Source organism: Lutra lutra, chromosome 4 (assembly GCF_902655055.1).
Source record: "Lutra lutra chromosome 4, mLutLut1.2, whole genome shotgun sequence".
Lineage (NCBI taxonomy): Eukaryota > Metazoa > Chordata > Mammalia > Carnivora > Mustelidae > Lutra > Lutra lutra.
The window spans coordinates 80,803,646-80,824,524 of NC_062281.1; the positions used below are offsets into that span (position 1 = coordinate 80,803,646).

General features: G+C 35.8%; 1 protein-coding gene across 3 annotated transcripts in view; it reads left to right on the plus strand.

The window, feature by feature from the left end:
* ST18 (ST18 C2H2C-type zinc finger transcription factor) overlaps positions 1-20,879 on the plus strand; it is a 104,974-nt gene that overhangs the window by 21,946 nt on the left and 62,149 nt on the right. For 2 of the 3 annotated variants that reach the window (XM_047727748.1, XM_047727750.1), the window contains exons 4-5: positions 9,140-9,226; positions 16,605-16,801. In XM_047727748.1, the coding sequence (XP_047583704.1) occupies positions 9,140-9,226; positions 16,605-16,801 (284 nt within the window). The remainder of the gene's footprint in view (positions 1-9,139; positions 9,227-16,604; positions 16,802-20,879) is intronic. The other variant, XM_047727749.1, reaches the window with a different exon arrangement.

Genomic DNA, 20,879 nt, shown 5'->3' on the forward strand with positions numbered 1-20,879 from the left:
AACACATAATACATCGTTAGTTTTTGATGTAGTGTTCAACGCTTCATTAGTTGCTTATAACACCCAGTGCTCATCACAACACGTGCCCTCCTTGATACCAAGCACCCAGCTACCCCATCCACCTCCCCTCTGTGACCCTCAGTATTTTTTCCTGGAGTCTAGAGTCTTTCATGGTTTGTTTCCCTCTCTGATTTCTTCCCTTTCAGATTTCCCTCCCTTCTCCTGTGGTCCTCCATGCTATTGCTTATGTTCTACATATGGGTGAAACCATATGATAATTGTCTTTCTCTGCATGACTTATCTCGCTTAACACAATCCCCTACAACCTTTAAATAAAAGAAAAAAAATTTAGATCTTTGATTTATTAAAGTAAAAAGAGTCACTTTGAACTTAATGCTACAAACACATTTAACTTGAATGGTCGAGATGCTGTTATTATTCAACCATATTTAATTTTTTTAACAGATATAATCTATATAATAAAATACTTATTATAGGATCAACTAAAATGATGCCATAATCTTCTTTTAAAGTTTTTTGGAGGGGGGGAGGCGGTGCTTGGGTGGCTCAGTCAGTTAAGTGTCTGACTCTTAGTTTCAGCTCAGGTCATGATCTCAGGGTTGTGAGATTGAGCCCCAGGTGGGGCTCCATGATCAGTGGGGAGTCTGCTTGAAATTCTCTCCCTTTCCCCTCTTCTTTTGCCCCTCCCCTTTGCTTGTGCATGTGCTTTCTCACTCTCTCTCTAAAATAAATCTTTTTAAAAAGAATAAACTTTTTTTTTAAAGTAGGACTTACTTTAAATATCTTCTCCTCAAATATAATATTATTTTGACAAGGCAAACATTTATGAACTCTGAATTTTGTTTTTGTATTTCTTTAGTATTAAAATAAGATACCCTATATTTCATTTTTCTTAATACTTTGTTTTATACTGCTATTTGACAAAACATAAAATCCCATATATTTTCATTTTATATACTTACAAGAAGGTATTTTGAAGTATTAATAAATTAAAATACCAGTCTCACTTTAAATTTCCCATCAAGCAGCAAATCTTGTTCTCTATTTAAATTCTTTTTGAAAATAAATAAATAAATAAATTAATTAATTAATTCTTTTTTAATTTCTTTTGGTATCCTGATCCTAAAATCCACGTAATGACCATCTCTTGCTGTCTTTAATTTTCTAACTTTATCTTATTATATCCAACTTCTTTTGGGGAAATCCCCATGACCTGTTATCATGTAATTCCTGAAAAGACCAATGAACTATTCATATATTGCATGGCTAAGCTGTTGCTATATATTAACTGAAATTTTTAGTCAACCTATAGGCAATTAAAAGAAGTATGGTGTTATACACTTTATTTGGTTGAGATACATCATTTGCTTTTGGTTACACATTGGAGGAAATTTATATTTTAGTTATAGCATATTCCAAATTTTGGTGTATTATTTTGTGTTTTAATGAATAGTTCTTTCTTTAAAATTTCTGGTTCATGTGAGGATTGAATTATTTTTACAACTGTAGGATTCTTTTGCATTCTTGGAGAGTAGTTTGGACTGATTGGTTCATAACATCATGGTCATTTGTTCGGTCTTTTATGGGCACCAACTAGGATTTTTTGACTTACCTACTACTTTTAACTTACCTCCTGTCTCTTTTTCAGCTGTGTTGCAAAAGCACAGCTTCAGTGGTGAAGGGAGCTATAAGCAAAAGCTCATATAGATCGGTTAACATTTGCTCTAGGGAGGTGGGCCAGTACATCGTCCGTACATTCATTGAGGAGCTTTCTGATGCATCTTCTGGGGAAAGATAGTTTTCTAGGTTCACTTTTGCACTGACATCATTTTTATATGCTTACATCTGGGTGGAGTTGAATTTCAATGAATATTTACTAAGCATGTTACTAAGACACGGGCCTTATGTTATATACAGGAGATATAAAATTAAACAAGATGTTTCCAGGTTACTGGGTGAGACGATTACAATTCAGAGGGTTAAGTTTTATAATATGGTAAATGCCAGACACTATGCTGGCATAGAAGAAATGCATTCTTACAATGTTGCTGGAATGACATCCCAAAGGAGAGTATGTTCACCAGCACAGAAGGGCAGCAGAAGATTTGTAGGGAATCTTCTTAGTGCCATTTACCTATTACCTTACAACTCAGAGCAAGTTTTTATTATTATTATTGTTGTTGTTGTTGTTGTTGTTATTATTATTATTATTCCAATGTGGCTTTTAATGTCTTGACTATTTTATGCAAAAACTGTTGTGGATGTTATACAATTAATCAATCATTCATAAAACTTAATCTCAGTTAAGTGAGGAAAAAAAGCATCTATTAGCTCTGACCTTATGGGGGAAAAATTCCCCCCTCTTATAAACCTGATATTATCAAATAACCTTGCCAGTGGAATCAGTGTTCCATGATAACAAACCAACCGTCAAAAAATAGCAACAATTTAGATGCTGAATTTATGACATGAGTAATAGTAGAAGCTTAAATTATAGATTTATTATTGGGCACACTCTAGCTTGACATAGCTTTGTAAATATGAACATGGTCACAAGTTTCCAAAACATAGTTGAGAGAGCTGGCTTGTGAATTTAAGACACTGTCCCCAAAGAATGAACAATATCTCTGTAGTTCCTATGCTAAAGTAAATTTGCCATTCATAATAGCCTTTAGACTCTCTCAGGAATCATGAGACCCATTTCAAACAAACACAGGACTTTAACTTTCCCATAGAGTCTTATCTCCTGATTTCCTAAAAGTGTAGTCAAGTAGCTATCACAGGTTGTTGGGGTATTCATAGCTTGGAGTAGAGGGTGGAGTGTTTCAGGAAAGGAAGTAACAACTTCTCAAATTAAAAAAAAAAAATCTTCAGAGAAAATATAACATTGTATCAAATGTGGCATCATGTCTGGAGTAAAAATTACTGAATGTTTGCCTAAATTCTTACCAGCAATTATTTAGACATTTGGGATAATCTGTTCATTTTGTGAAAAACATAGTGGAGAAATATTGGAAGGCCAATTTTCTAATACACAATATTAAGATTACGTTTTCTTCTTCTTTTTAAATGAGGTACTTAGACTTCACTAGGTAGTATTTTAGATCACTAAAAGGGAGCTTATCTGTTAAAACATAGGGACAAAGCATCCACTTTGTGTACCTCTTCTCTGACCTCACTCTCTCACGTATTGCTGTGGCACTCATTTCAAATGTAATTGTATATTCTCTCTTGTCAGTTATTGTGGATTTTTCCTATGTTCCCTGGTGGAAGCATTCTCCTTTTGGGGACCAGAGATCATTAGAGCCACAGAGCCTAGATTTGTAGTGAGGGATGTATAAGTCCTTCAGGTTGGCCACTGGGAGTCATAGCAAACCAAGCCACTCCTAATTCTACTTCTTATTTCTTGTACCCATATATTCAAACTAGCAAGGTCATAGCATTATGCAATAATCATGAAAATGGGATATTGCCAGTGAATAGGCTTACCCTGGTCTGGTGGTCCCTCATGGCTCTAAACCCAGTGGGTGATGTGCCCAGGCCCACTGGTTGAAGGCACTCTATACAGAGGACATTCCTTGAATTCCTGGCTCTGTGATCATCAGGGCTTGTGTTTCTGGGTGCTAAGGAACTGAAGCATCATAGAAATTGTTCTTGGCAGACTACCATCTTCAGGGCACAGCATAGACAGCAGACTAAAACATTCCTCCTGTCTTCCTGTGACCATTCCTTGAAGTCTGGGAGAGACAGCTATTCACCTAATACACAGAAACAAACACAGAGTTGATCAAAATGAGGAAACAGAAGAATATGTTCCAAACAAAAGAAGAAGATAAAATTCCAGAAAAAATTAATCAAAGATAAGTAATTTGCTTGATAAAGAATTCAGGGTAATGTTCATTAAGATGCTCAACAATCTCAGGAGAAGAATAGATGAACAAAGAGAGAACTTCAACAAAGAGATAGAAACTATAAGAAAGTACCAAACAGAAGCCACAGAGTGAATAATACAATAACTGAACTGAAAAATACACTAGAAGAGTTCAACAGCAAACTAGATAAAGCAGAAGGAAGGATCAGTGACCTGGAAGACAGGGCAGTGGAACTCACCAAACAGAGCATCAAAAAGAAAAAAGAATTTTAAAAAGTGAAAATAACTTAAAGGACCTATGGGACAAGATCAACTAGAACAACATTCACACTATAAAGGTCTCAAAAGGAGAAGTGAGAAAAAGGGACAGAAAACATATTAGAAGAAATAATAGCCAAAAACATCCCTAACCTAAGGAAGGAAACAAATAGCCAAATCTAAGAAGTTCAGAGAATTTCAAATAAGATGAATCCAGAGATCCACCCCAAGATACATCATAATTAAAATGTCAAAAGTTAAAGATAATGACAGAATCTTAAAAGCATATGTACAAGAAAACCCCCATAAGACTATGAGAAGATTTTTCAGCAGAAACTTTGCAGTCCAAAAAGGAGTATCATGATATGTTCAAAATGCTGAAAGTGAAAACTTCTAACCAAAGATATTATACATGTTAAGGTTATCATTCAAAACTGAAAAAGAGATAAAGTGACTTTCAGATAATTGAAAAGTAAAGTAGTTCATCACCACTAAACTTACTAGACAAGAAATATTAAAGGGACTTCTTTAAGCTGAAAGAAAGAGTACTAATTAGTAACAAGAAAATGCATGGAAGTAAAAGCTCACTAGTAAAGGTAAATATATAATAAAGTTAGTAATCACTTATAAAGCTAGCATGAAGGTTAAAAGACAAGAATGGTAAAAAAAAATACTATAAATGTAAAAATTAGTTAAGAAATAGGCAAAATAGTGCACCTGGATGACTCAGTTGAACCCCATTAGGTTTCACACTCTGCAAGGAGTGTGCCTCAGATTCTCTCCCTCTCCCTCTGCTCCTACTCCCCCATACTCTCTTTCTCTCTAAAATAAATAAATAAATCTTTTTTAAAAAAGAAATAGACAAAATAAAAAGATGTGCAATGTGCCATCAAAAACATAGAAAGTGGGAGTGAGGAATGAAAATTCGGTTTAGTTCAAACTTAACTTGCTATCAACTTAAAATAGACTAGTTTATATACATTGCCATATGTAAGCATCATGGTAACCTCAAAGCAAAAACCTATAGTAGCTACACAAAAAATTATGAAACTGCAATCTAAAAATAACGCTAAAGAAAGGCATCAAACCACAATGGAAGAAGGTAAGAAAAGAAAAAAAACAGAGAGCAACTACAAAAGCAGCCAAAAACACTGAACAAAATGGCAATAAGTACATACCTATTCATAATTACTTTAAATATAAATGAGATAAATACTCCAATCAAAAGACACAGAGTGGATGAATGGATTAAAAAAACAAGGCTATCTATATATTCTGCCTACAGCAGACTTGCCTCAAATGTAAGAAAACACACAGACTGAAAGTGAAGTGATGGGAAAAGTTGTTTTATGAAGATGGAAATAAATGAACAAAAAGCTGGGGTAGCTATACTTATTTCAGACAAAATAGACTTAAAAGCAAAGACTGTAATGAAAGATAAGCAGGGCATTACATAATGACAAAAGGGTAGATGCAGCAAAAAAATATAGCATCTATAAATATTTATGCATCATACATAGGAGCACCAAATTATGCAAAGCAGGTATTAACAGACCTAAAGGCAGAAATCAATGGTAATACAGTAGTAGTAGGGGACACTAACACCCACTTACATCAATAGATAAATTATCCAGACAGAATATTGGGAAGGAAACACTGACACATTAGACCAGATGGACCTAACAGAACGTTCTATCCAAAAGCAGCAGAAAACACATTCTTCTCAAGTGCACATGGAGCATTCTCCAGGACAGATCATATCTTAGCTCACAAAACAAGCCCAAATAAACTTAAGAATATTGAAATAATAACAAGCATCTTTTTCTAACAATAGTGGTGTGAAACTGGAAATCGATCATGGAAAACAAACTGGGAAAATCACAAACATATGGAGATTAAGCAACATGTTACTGAACAACCAATGGATCAATGAAGAAGTCAAAGGAGGAAAAAAAATAATACCTGAGACAAGTGAAAATGAAAATGCAATATACCAAAATCTATGGGATGAAGCAAAAGCAGTTTTAAAATGAAAATTCATTGCAATTCAGGCCTATGTCAAGAGACAAGAAATATCTCAAATAAATAATCTAACTTTACACCCAAATCTCAAATAAACAATTTAACTTTACAACAAAAGGGACAAGAAAAAAGGAAACAAATGAAGCTCAAAGTTAATGAAAAGAAGGTAGAAAATAATAAAGATTAGAGCAGAAATAAATGGAATGGACACCAAAAAGACAATAGAAAAAAGAAAAAACAGTGAGCCTGAGAGCTGGTTCTTTTAAAAGATTTAAAAAAAAAAAATTGATAAACTCTTAGCTAGACTCATTAAAAAAAAAAAGAGAGAGGGCTCAAATAAATAATATCAAAAATGAAAGAGGGAAAGTTACAACTGATACCAAAGAAATACAAAGGATCGTAATAGACTACTGTGAACAATTATATGCCAATAAATGACAACCTAGAAGAAATCAATAATTCTTAGAAACAAAATCTTCTGAGACTAAATCATGAAGAAATAGAAAATTTGAGTAGATCAATTAGTAAGGATCTTGAAGCAGTAATCAAAAACCTTCTAATGAACAGAAGTCCAGTGCCAGATGGCTTCACTAGTGAATTCTACCAAATATTCAAAGAATATTCAATAGTTATCCTTCCCAAATTATTCACAACATTGAAGAGTAGGGAATATTTCCAAACTCATTTTACAAGGCCAGAATTGCCTGGCTACAAAGAAGCAGACAAGGACAACACACACACAAAAGGAAATTACAGTCTAGAACCTCTGATGAATGCAGATGCAAAAATCCTCAACAAATATATTAGCAAACTGAAAGATTATACATTGTGATCAGGTGGTTTATATTTCAGGGATTCAAGGATGGTTCACCTACCAATATAAATGAATGTGAAGGATAAAATAATCTTATGATCATCTCGATTGATTCAGAGAAGACATTTGAAAAAAACAACATATATTTATGCTAAAAATGCTCAACAAAGGTGTAGGTGTAGGTGTAGAAGGAATGTACTTCAACATAATAAAGGCCATATATAAGTGCACCACTAACACCATACTCAATGATGAAAAACTGAGAGCATTTCCTTTAATATCAGGAACAGGACAAGTTGTCCACTCACATGACTTTTATTCAACGTAGTACTGGAAATCTTACCCACAGAAATCAAACAGGAAAAATAAATAAAAAACATCTAAATTGGTAAAGAAGAAATTAAACTGTCACTGTTTTCAGATGATGTGACTCTACACATAGAAAATCTTTCTAAAACCTTCATCAAAAAAACTTAGAACTAATAAATGAATTCAGTAAAGTTGCAGGATACAAAATCAATTTATAAAAATCTATCGTGCTTTTATATACCAATAACAAACTATCGGAAAGAGAAATCCTAAAAAAATGTTCTTACTTACAATTGCATTAAAAAATATACCTAGGAATAAACTTAACCAAGGAGATGAGACACCTGTACTCTAAAACAACAAGACATTGATGAAATAAATTGAAGAAGACACAAGTAAATGGAAAGATATTCCATGCCATAGATTAGAAGAATTAATATTGTTAAAATGTCTGTATTACCCAAAGCACCTTACAGATTCAATACAATCCCCATCAAAATTCCAAAGGCATTTTTCAAAAAAATAGAAAAAATCCTAAAATTTGTATGAAACCACGAAAGATCCTGAATAGCCAAAACGAATTTGATAAAGAAGAAAAAAGCTAGAAGCCTCTCACTTTCGGATTTCAAACTGTGTTAAAAGCTATAGTAATTAAAACAGTATGGTATTGGCATAAAAACAGAAACACTGACCAATGAAACAGAATGGAGAGCCCGGAAATAAACCCACACATATATGGTGAGTTGATATATGACAAAGGAGGCAATAATATACAATGGAGAAAGGACAGTCTCTTCAATAAATGGTGCTAGGTAAACTGGACAGCCACATGCAAAAGAATGAAACTGGACCACTGTCTCATATGATAGACATTAACAAAGAAATGGTTTAAAGACTTGGATATAGGACCAAAACTCACAAAACTCATAGAAGAAAACATAGGAAGTAAACTCCTTTGCATTGTTCTTGGTGATCATTTTTGGACCTGACTCCAAAGGCAATGGCAACAAAAGCAAAATAAACAAATAGTACTAAATCAAGCTAAAAAGCTTCTGTGCAGTAAAGAAAATCATCAAGAAAACTTAAAGGCAGCCTACTCAGTGAGAGAAGATATTTGCAAATCATTTATCTGCTAAGGGGTTAATATTCAATATATATAAAGAACTCATACAGCTTAATAATAACAATAACAACAATGAGACACAAACAATCCAATTAAAAAACGGGCAGAAATCTGAACAGATATGCTTCCAAAGATATACAGTTGGCCAACAGACATATGAAAAGATGTTCAACATCACTAATCATCAGGGAAATAAAATCAAAACCACAATGAAATATCATGTCACACCAGTCAGGATGGCTATTATCAAAAAGATAAGAAATAACAAGTGTTAGTGAGGATGTGAAGAAAAGGGAACACTTGTGCAATGTTGGTGGGAATGTAAATTGGTGCATCCCCTATGGAAAACAGAAAGGAGATTCCGCAAAAAACTAAAAGTAGAACTGTATGATCTAAGAATTCCACTTCTGGGTACTTATTTGAAGAAAGGAAAAACACTAATCTGAAAAGATACATGCACCTCTATGTTCTTTGCAACACTATTCACAATACCAAGATATGGAAACAACCAAAGTATTTATCAATGAATGAATGGTTAAAGATGATGTCTCACACATGCGTGCACACACACACACAAACACACACACACACAAATACTGCTCAGCCATAAAAAGGATGAAATCTTGTATTTGTAACAACATGGATAGATCTTAAGAGTATTATGCTAAGGGAAGCAAATCAGATGGAGAAAAACAAATGCCATATGATTTCATCTTGGCAGGGTATCACCTTCAAAGGTAGCATGTTTGCTATGCCTTCCAGAAGCCATTGTATCACTCCATCAGGCCGGCAATTTCTGCGATGTGTGGTAAGTGATAATAACAGTGTATCCAATTATTTTGTTCCCATAGTAGTCTTCCTAACAGGGTCCCTTGGTCCAATGAAATGTGTAAGAATTTTTTGTTAGTAGAACAAATGTTCTGTAAGCCCTCAGATAGTGCTACTATTTGAGGCTCTGAAGGCAAGAAAAGCAAATCCATATCCAGAATATGTGTTATTTCCAGTCAAGTTGAATTGTTGTCCCTTCCAGAATAAAAAGGGCCCAGTGGCTAATTGGTCTCCTCAGGGATGGTGTCATATTGGGTGCATGCCATTTATTTCTTTTGCTGATAGATTGGAGTGAGAGTAGTTAAATTAGTCTTAGTGGGAATCCACATTTTGGGGTCTGTTCAATGCCTCATTCCCTTCCCCTGAGTCTACTCCATTAATGACTCCACTGCAACAGCATATGACAGCTGAAGACAGACTGGCTGACTTCTGACCAGGCCATTCTGTCTGGCTGGTGGTTTAATGTTTATTCCTTCATATGTTCTCTCTGGTGGATGTGATCATGCAAGACAATGGCCTTCACATTTCGTCCTAATTTTTATAAGTCCAACCACATGCCTCTTCCTCAGACCTTCTCTTTGCTGACCTTCCAGCTAAACCATTCCTCTCTGAAACTATTCACTTTCGCTATGGGTACATCTATTTTCTGACTTTGGCAACTTTTCTCTTCATGCAAAGTGGTGACCAGGCATTCTTAAGTGGTGACCAGCAGCCTATTCCCAGATTGCACTCAGATGCTGAGCCAACACGCTTATAAATCAAGTTCATTCTTTTTCTTCCTTTGTATTTGATATTTGGGTTCATCTGTGGCAGCTGGGGGTGAGGCACTGCCACCATAGTGGGTGAAATGTCATGGAGATCTATTCATTCATCTTGTTTGTTTCCTCTAAACTTGCTTCAGCCTAATATTGGACCTTTCATCTTATGATGGACTACTTCTAGGCATGCTTGAATAATAACTTGGTAGTTCTAACAGAAACCAGTTCATGATGGCCAGCTCTGATCTCAAGGTCAGAGAATCTATTTCTGCTAGAGCTGTTTTTCGAGTAATTTATAACTCTTTGCTGCAAGGTCATGGCCTTGCCCCAGAAGCCTATAGATTTGTGTTGTGATTCTTCCATTAGATATTGCCGTAAACTCCGTAAGTACCTTTTTCTTTTGCCACAGGTACCTCTAAACATACCATAGGGTCTATTGGGTTTTATGTCCAACCAGCAAGGCTATCTCAGTGTAGCCTGGAACAGCTCTCCAGCTCTTTCAAATCTTTCCACCCACCTTGTCACTCAATGCATGGGTCCGAATAAGTGTGGAATATGCTGTCCCCCAAATCTAAAAAGGCTAATCTGGCATTATGATTCTATCTCAATGTAGAAAGTATAACATGCAATAATTTGTCCTTTATTATAAATGGGGACATTCAGAATGTTCCAGTCCACTGAGCCCCTTAAAACTTCACTAGTATGTTGTGCCTCTGAATCTTTGTTGATTTATCTTACGCCCTCTGGAACACAGATGTCTTGTCAAAACTTCCAGAATACTTGCTGCTTTTGATTATCTGTTCTGGTTAATATGATGTCATCAACATAATTTACCAATGTGATATTTTGTGGGATGTCTGGATTACTCAGGCTGCATTATGATCAAGGACAGCAGAATGTGCAGTCTTCAGCAAGGATTTAGATCTACGTTCTTTTCCTTATCATTGGAACGCTGGCTGGTTTTGGTTCTGCTCTCTGATAGAGATGGGAAAGAACACATTTCCCATGTCAGTGACTCAGTACATATTTGAGTCTTAATCTGCTAAAGCAAAGATCCCACACTTTAGCTGCTGTGGTTAGAACTATTATTTGTTTGAGTTCATGGTAGTCTACCATTAACCACCAGAATCATTAACCTTATTAGGGTCTGCAATTGTAAATTTAATGGAAAAATTATAGGAACCACTGACCATACATCCCCTAAGTTTAAGGATGGCACTAATCTTTACTATTCCTTCTAGAATATAAGATTTTGGATTTGCTATTTGGAAATGGGAAGGAAGAAGTTTTAGAGGATTTCATTTATGGTTATCACTTTATTAGCCAAGGAACGAATATATATTTTTGCATTTTTCTGGAGTTGAAAGAGCCTGAACCCCTTTTCATTTGTGTATCTGTTCTTTTGTAAGTGCCTGCCCACATCTTTTGTCCACTTTTAAATTGATTGTTAGTTTCTTATTTATTTGCAAGAATTCTTTATATATTCTGTATGTACTTTTTTAAAATAAAGGTGAACTGCAAATACCTTTTCCCATTCTGTGGCTTACTTTTTCTACTGACTTGTTCATTTTTTAGACCTATAATTCTTCCAGAATTGTTTGCTGTATATACTATAAGGTAGAAGACAAAACATTTTTTTTATATAGCTATCCAGTTGGCTCAGTGCCGTTCATTGAAGAAACAACCCTTTTCTCAATGACACCATTGTCAAAAATTGACCATATATATGTGAGCCTATTTCTCGACCCAGTCGATGGAACATTTATTCTGTTTCATTGGTCTGTTTGTTTATGCTTGCACCACAGTACCCTATGTCATGTGCTATATAGGCTTATATAAATTTTGACATTCAAAACTGACAGTTTTTCAACTTTGTTGTTTTCTTTAAGATGATTTATGCTGTTCTTAGCTTTTTTTAAATTTTCACACAAATTTTAGAACTAAGTTATTAATTTCTAAAAAAATTGTTCTTGGAATTTTCTTTGAGATGGCCTTGAATCTAACATAAATTTGGGGAGAATTGAAATCTTGCATACTGACTCTTTTATTCCATGTGCATCTTATATTTCTCTATTTAGTTCTTTAATTTTCTTTAAATGTTTTGTATAAGTTTTATGCATCTTTTGTTAGGTTTATTCCTAAGCATCTCATATTTCTGTGCATTATAAATGTTTTTTTCTAATTTTTTATTGATTTGTTTATAGAAGTTCAAATAATTTTTAATGACCTTATTATATTTTATTCCTTCTTTTAATATTTTATGTGTAGATCTTTTGGATTTTCCTTAAATAAAATCGTGTCTCTGAAAATAATAGTAGTTTAAAATTTTTTTTCTTTTTCAATAATTGTATCTTTGTTTTTTTCTGCCAGTCATTTTAATTCAAATGCATACTTCTTGTTTCCTTTCCCCAAGTCTCTCGTATTCTTCCTAATTAAAAGAAATCTATACGAATACCCACTGTGAATATTCCACAGAAATGGAACATATAAATAATTTCCTTAGGCTCAGGGATTCATAACTTTCATTGCTTTTTCTATTTTATTCTTTGTGGGAGTGTGCTCAGAGTATATCTGTTATTGAACCTTCATTTTTTAATTTGTTACATGTCTTTTTAAGACTTGCATTGAGAATTTATTACTGTGGAAGATAAACTGTGAAACTGTAGAGCCCGGTGTTTATTGGACAGATTTTGGGGATTCATAGTTCCCTAATTTGTTGTTTTCTTTTTTGAAATCTGAAAGATCAATGAATTTGACTTCTAAACATACTTCCAGCACTGAGCCTATCATTAATGTTATCTAATTATTGTTTTGCTCAATCATTGTTTTGAGTAAAATTTCAGCCATATGTTGTCACCAAAGGGAATATCATTTTCAAATAAGAATCTGAGTTTCTAAATGGAAGGATTTCTCAATTATGTAATCAAAAATTTTTCTAAAGTAAAAATACCGATCTTTAAATATATTTTAATAAAATCAAAACCACAGATATGAAATATGGTGTTGAAAGGTATTTGGTGCATTGATAAAGTTCCCTCGAGGACTCTGGATGTTTAAAGCAACAGTTTGATTGAATAGAACAATAAATGCAGGGCTGAGTGTATTTTTTTTCTTTCTTTCTCATCTACTAGAAAAATATAGATAATAGAGCTCATTTATTTCCTTAACATTTCAGAGCTCCACAGATGGGAAAACACAACCCAGTGGAAATTATTTCTGGCAACCTTGAGAAGATATGTTAGCATTTTGTGGCATTTCTTTCAGTGACATGTAAAGCATGGCTTTCCCTCATTGCAGTGTCACAGTGAAGTGTCACAATAAAGCCAAAATAGTGTGCCCTCAGGGAAAACTAGGGAAAGGGACCATTTTCCATGCACACACAAAGGGTAATATTTATTATAAAGCCTTTCATTTTAGCTCCAAATGCTTCCTGGGCCATGGCTACTTTGCAATGGAGAAATGCACAGAATGTGAGATTTAAAGTAAATGTTGTGTATAAATCTCATGTAATTTACGTAAATATAAATAACATATAAAAAATTAAATTGCCTTTATGGACATACAAGCATGCATAAATCTATACAGTGTGCTAAGGAGAGAGTTTGTGATGTGGCATTGTGGCAGCGTCAGCCTGGCAGTGATGGAGTCCAAGGAGCACTAAACTGGGAATCAGAACAATTCTATCTTGATCTATTTCAGCCACTACCAGGACCGATGTCATCTTCTTTGTCTACAACACGTGATACAGAAATTACTACCTGTATTCGAGGGATGAGGAATTTAGTCTTCAAAAAAACTCAATTATTCTTCTCAGATTACACAGATAATGTTCCTTAAGGAACTTTATGCACAGTATCAAATACAATCATTTCTTTTAAGCCGAATTTGTACTTTTGATAAAACCTTGCATATCTCCTTCATCCTTGCACAGTTATTATTTGGACCTAAACACTGAACTTGATTTTTACTACCATTAAGTGCCATCTCATTAGGTTCACTCTGCTACTCCAGACAATGGTCATTTGAGGGGGTCTTAATTACATTTGCAACATGATTCCATTGCTGCAATTCAGTATTATCTCTAGATCTGATGAGTGTCCTGTTTATCTGCACCTCAATCTTTGGGCAAAACCCTGTGATAGGCAGCTTCCTTCCAGTTAGATAGGAGCTGGTTGATTAGGTATTACTCCACTCAGTTGACAAATGCACATGGAAATTAACCAATTTCATTGTTTTAATTTGGCAAATGTAGGAGAGAGCATGAGCTTTAGGGTCCAGCAGCCTGGGATTCAAATGTCAGTTCCATTGATTACCAGATACCTGATTTGAGAATGATACTTGTCTTTATATGTAAATTTGGATAACAATATTAACAAGACAAAGTCTGTAAGGATCTTACGGGTAGTTAATGTTCAGCCTCATTCATCAAGCATCAAAGAAATGACATTTTTCTGACTGACCAGTTCTTTCTAACTAGTCGCCACCCGGGTCTTATTGAACAGTGTTTCCTGATACTGACAAATCTTTGTTTTGATAAACTTTCTTGGTCTCTTTCCCAGAACCAATGGTATGTTTATATTGGTTTTTAGAATCCACCTTTCTTCCCTGCTTTAATACCTGAATGATGTTTGCCAGGATCCTCTCTTCTTAGTTTGAGATAATAGTTTAGTGGTCTTTTATATTTTCTGAGCATCTTCAACGGAAGTTCACTTGATTCTGGAGACTTCCACTAGTTTGGGGAAGTTCTTAAACTTACCTCACATAACTAGGAGATGTAGCCTTTTTTATATGCTTCTCTGTCCCTCTTCCTTCCAAGGTCAGTCTCCTTGACAAAGAAGACTAGTGTAAGGGTAATTCTGGTTTTATGCCTACTTGTATTATATCATAACCGCATGTTGTAGACTTTTCCTTGACAAACCAGTAGATTATAGGATTCCACTTTCAACAGTCTCCACATAAATGCCTGTTTTTGCTCCATAGTCATCTGGAGTTTGCTCCATAGTCATCTTTTTTGCTCCATCTTCTCTACAGGGTTACTTTAAATTTGGACTCATGAGAGAGATTTTATAAAGGGAAATTAGTTTATTTGGGAACTTCACTGTTCTCTTCCTCAGGATAATTTTCAATCATTCACTTTTTAATCTTTTTTTAAAAGATTTGTAATCCTCCTGGACTCTCTCCTTATAGATTCAGTTTTTCCTAGAAGGAATAACACTCCCATTTTTTTCCCTCTGAAGTTTTTTTTTTTTAATTTAAGATTTTATTTATTTATTTGAGAGAGCAAGAGAGAGAACACAAGCATGGGGGTAGGAACAGAGAGAGAGGGAGCCCGATGCAGAACTTGATCCCAGGACCCTGGGATCATGACCTAAGCTGAAGGCAGACACCTAACTGGCTGACCCACGCAGGCACCCTCCCTCTGAAGATTTTTTAATCTAGTTGTTATAAGTTCAAGAATCCATTCATGACTATAATCTTTTTTTATGAATGGGCCACCATCTTTGGACTGATATTCCCAAGAGAACAATTTAAGACTTTTGTCTATTTGATAATATTACTGTGTATTCAGTCATTTTTTTGTGATGGAGTAAGTAATATCTCAAATACTTGGAGTCTAAGATTCTCTATTCTGGATCTTTGCTTCTAAATCTCTTGCATTTTTCTTCAAAGGGCGTTTAATAAATATCTCTCACAGGCTCACTGTGGGCTAAATCCTCTGGTCTTCCTGGGTCTTGCCAAGTGAATATTTGTCTTAACTTCAGCACATAGAATGATCTGCATTAATTCTGAGTGAGCTATATGTAGAAAATCTGTTTTGAAAGAGCTGCTCTCAGGAGCATTTCCAAACAAAATCATATGAGGACAGGAGTAAGGATAAACTGTTGTCCATTTTTGTGAAATCCAATCTTATTTCTCCTCCTTTTATTTGTTTGTTCTGTGTGCCAAATGGGTGAAAATCAGAAGGCAGAATGCCAGGTAGCATCTTTTCACCTTTTTTTAAAGTGTGTGTGTGTGTGTGTGTGTGTGTGTGAGAGAGAGAGAGAGAGAGAGAGAGAGAGAGAGATTGGAGATGGGTTGATGGAATGTTCCTAGCTTGCCCCTCCTTTTATGCTTTCCTCTTTCAGGTCAAACTCAGGATGTGGCATCTCAAGTCTGATCCACAACTGTGACAGAGATAAGCAGTTTGGGTAGCAAGCAACTATTTGAAAAACCTTGTGATTTATCCATACTGGACATGTTTTTTTGTGTGTGTGTCTGGTGGTATATTTTTCACATTAGCTGTTTCTTAGGATTAGCAAACCAGTGCAAATCTTGTTTCATCCCTCCTCGGGTATTTAATGTAGTGCCAAGCAAAGCACAGATTAACATATGCTTACTCGGGATTAAGGATGATTTAAAAAAAAAACAACTCTTCTGATAGACAGTAAAACAGAATCCACACAGTTCAGTAGATTCAATGGGTGGGCTGTTTTTGTTAGTGCCAACACCTAACCCTAAACTTTATTCCCAGGTTCCACGGGTTTTGGGTTATACTTCATGGAAATCAAACGGCAAGTAGTGGTATAGTCTGTCTCCATGTTCTTCCCTCAATCACTACAGTGCTGCATATGATTGCTCCATGGCGAAGAAGAGGAGAGCTGCAGAGCAGGCTTTGGGTGTCCCAGTCAACAAGAGAAAATCCCTGCTAATGAAGCCCCGACACTACAGCCCAAACCTGGACTGCAGAGAATGTGATGACAGGACCGAGGCAGAGGAGGAAGACGGCCTCCCGGAAGCCAGCGATCACACTGCCACAGGTAGCAAGCGGGAATAGCCCAAACTTTTATCTACTCCCTGACACCAAAGCCTCAGTCTTAACTTATGTAGAACATCCAGTCTTTGTGGCTGTAGAAGCAAATTCCCATTTGAAAGCAAAACCAAACATTTATTCACTTGGCATCCATTTACCGAGAGCCAGTTTTTTTTTGTTTATCAGTAACTGCGGGAGTCTAAATTTAAGTCATAGAGAGTTCTTGCCTGAGTCTGTTTTCAAAAGCACAGAATTGGAGTGTGCCTCTTTTTGAGGAAAATAAAAGATACTAAACCTTAAAGAGTACCTTGACTCCCTAATAGGACAGATGTCTATCCTTGAAAGAACCCTTAAAAATAAAAGGACATATTTAAGCCTAAGGTATCTAAGATATGACATATCTAAATAAAGAATTTACTTTTTTGTTTTATAAACACACAGAATATTATTTGTCCCCCCAAATATAATAGGTATTAACAACATAGGCTAATGCAGGTGACCTGTGACCCTAATCTTTTACCATCTTTAAAATAAATACTTATAGCAATGGACTTAGCAGAAGGGACCCAAAGTTGGCAGCCTAGATCCTTCAGTAGGAAAATGATGTGTTATAGAAAATGTATCACTGTGCCCATTAGTTCTGAAATAAGTGATTTTCAATTACCTTTAGGCACACATTGTATTTCATGAATTCAATTCTTCACTTGCTCACAAAATGCTCTTTGCATGCTAAGTGATATATAGTTACTATTTTTTGAAATTTTAGGATATGCTTCTCCCCAGTTCACAGTTACTCCTGTTGGGTTCATGGTGGTCACAGTGTCTCCAGGAGTTGGACCATCACCAACCACTTTGTGCTTGAGGCTGAAATTGAAGGACATGCAAATATCTCAAAAATTTATGAAAAAAATAAATGGAAATCAAAAGTTTGACTGATTAGAAAATGAAATGAGGTGTACATATATTCTATGAAATATGTTTTTTTCTGAATGTGATTTTTAAAGAATCAAAATATGCTAAATATGATGTCATTTGAAAAGAAGTATGTACATTACAAACCATAGGCAAAGAGCTCTTAGATCATAAGTATCTATTATAGACAGAATTAAAGTGACAGCAATAGGGATTACTAGAAAAGATGTAAAAGCATACTGACTGAATGCAAATTCAGGACACAACCATCAGATCTTCAGTAATCTTAGCTTGCAAGTAGTTTGAGATTCTGTAGTGAAAACAAAGTTGTATGCTTATTTGACAGTGTTTAAGCAAATGTCCTGGATTCCCTGTATTTACCATATGGCTTAAAGCCTCATCATTCATCTGTAAATTATAATGAGCCTTGACTCATCTTGTTTCCTTGAGCTGGTCCACTTTTTGTTGATTTATGAAAGCTGTAGGTTGAATCTAGTATTAGGGAGGGTCCTTGAATCGATGTGGTTAGATTCGAGCTATAAAATTCATCTAGTTGAAATTAACTCACCAACTGTTTTTTTTTTTAATGGGCATCTTTTACACCAACCCATTGTTGTAAGTGCCATGAGGACAAGGACTATATCTGCACCCTAATTTCCTGCCTTTTATGTTAGTTGTGTGATCATCATAGATGCCCAGTATCCACCAAGAAAATATTCTGTCAAAATGTACTCAGTGAAACATTCAGTTAGAAGCACTGATGAACAAATATTTGCAGGTTCACAAATGTTATCTATTTTTATATTTAGCACTGGAAGCACTATTAATAATGAATATGCTGAAATTGTAGTGGTAGTGGCCATTATTTTTGAATGCTTAATATATTCCAGGCACATAAATTATATCACTTAATCCACCCCACGATGACATGAGGTATGCATGATTATGGTCCCAATTTTACAGATGAGATCATTGAAGACCAAAGAGATTTAATGCTTAAGGTAATGCAGCTTGTAGGTGTTGAAAAGAAGATAATTAGGTAACAATTGAAGGATAAGCAAAATAATTATTTCCCAGCTAACTGTGTTCCATATTCCAATCCTCCCATGCTCTGACTACTTTCCGAAAGTAGAGAGGGCGGTATTCTATAACATCCAATCACAAAGTTACGTTTCCAGAAATAACAGGTCACAGATGCTCTTACCCCCAGCTGAAAGAATCTTAAGTTGTTTTCAGACCTCTGAGCAAGTTACCCACCCCTCCAGAGGGAAAGGGGGGTTTTCACCGGTCATCTCATTTACTCTGGGTTCCCCGAGGCCTTTTCCTTGCACGTGTGTGCCCAGTTGTGCCTTCAGCAGGTGGTTCAGATGATAAAGAAGGGGGCAGTGCTTAGGAAGGCTTTAATTCCTGGGCTTGAATCCATTTAATAGCAAAATAATGTCCCAAGCCCTCAACTGGGTGTCTTTCAAACAACTGCAGGTACGCATTAATGGTGATAGAAGAGAATGTGGACAAACCTTACAGATACACCTTCTTCACTGGGGCAAGCAGAAGATGAGCTTGCAAAGTACTACCAGGCGGTAGGACAAGCGTGTGCTTTCCCAATGCCAACAAGGAAAAGAAGAGTCGCCTGGAAGTGAGATTAGCCACGTGTATGGTGTCCTTCCTCAGTTTCTAAGCTCACAGTCATGACGCAGGGAAATCTGTCACAACTGTAGGAGCTCTAGGGGCTGAAATGATCATTTTAACACATCTTATCTCTAAACAAAACACAAATAAGGGATAAACCACTATGATTTTAGAATTTTGAAAGAATAATTCATTTTTCTAGGGCTTTAATTCTTAGCAAGATTTACATAGTCAAGACACCTGGAAAACTAATATATGTGTACAAGTAACTTTGATAGTTCTAGAAAGAGAACTAAAATCCAATTAAAATAAAATCCAGTTATATTAAAAGAGTCAAACTCCAAACTTGTGATTTTCAGAGGAATTTTTAAAGTTGTTTTGAGGCAGAACATCTGAGCGATAATGTGAGAGTCATTAGCATATGCTTTCTAGGATTACCAGACCCCTTAGAGTAGAGACTTTGGTTTCAAGCAAATAAACAAATGTGAAATTTTTCATATCAGGCAAAAACTTTTTTTTTTTTTTTTTTTTTTTACTTCATGTCGCAGAAGGTGTCATCCAGCTCTGGCCCCTCCTCTTGCCCCACACTTTGAAATCCTTTCAGGAGGAGAAAGGTATATGCTAGGTAAACATCCAACTCTCAGTGTCCCCAGGGAGTGCGCCCAAGGAATTTTCTGACCTACACTGTTATATGGAGATAGCCAAGGCATGGGTACTTGTTAATTTTTGTCTTGTTATTGCTGCTTATTCATTTTTACGTATTTTATTTATAATTTAGAAGTCATTGTTTTTTGGTCAAAAGTCAGGTGACAATTGTATTTTAGTATATTCCTGTAAATTCACCCTTGAAAGTAACCAAACTTGGGAAAATAATAGACTATTAGTATTCTGAACAGTTTCTCCTAAGGGTTGCTGTGTTTTATAAGCATCAGTTGAGAAATATGAGCTTCCTGGGCTGTGGGATTTGGGGTAGCTTATTGTAGAGGGATGGCCCTGGATCTGGATGTCAGCCCCCACCTCCACCCCTGCCACCCCTGGCTAGCTGTGTGATCTTGAGCAAGCCCCTAGCCCCTTAGAAAATCATTTCCCTTCTGTAAAATTGAGCAGAAAGTCCCTTTCTTGTCATTACTATAAAGATTAAATGCAATAAAGAACTGAACACCGTGCCAGGAGCATAACAGTTTATTGTCCTAGGATGTCACTGGATCATCCTCATTTAAATGATGAGGAACCAGGACTCAGAGACACAGACCTGCCCCAGGGTCACACAGGTAGGTGGTGCTGAGCCAGCAGTTCGGCCCTAGTCTCTGGACCTCAAACCCGTCGTGGTTTTCCCTCCACATTGTGCACTGGGCTTTGAAGCCCCAGTTTCTGAAGGCGGTTGATGAGCAGTTCCATAGCCCGCATGGCATAGGTGGTAAACCAGCCGAGCCTCCTTCACACTGTGGGCTGTCCCCTCTCTCAGGGATCAGTTTCACTGCTTATTAAGCAGAACACAAGCCCCACCTCATTTATGTAGAGGCTCCCTTGTATCGCCTGCCTGC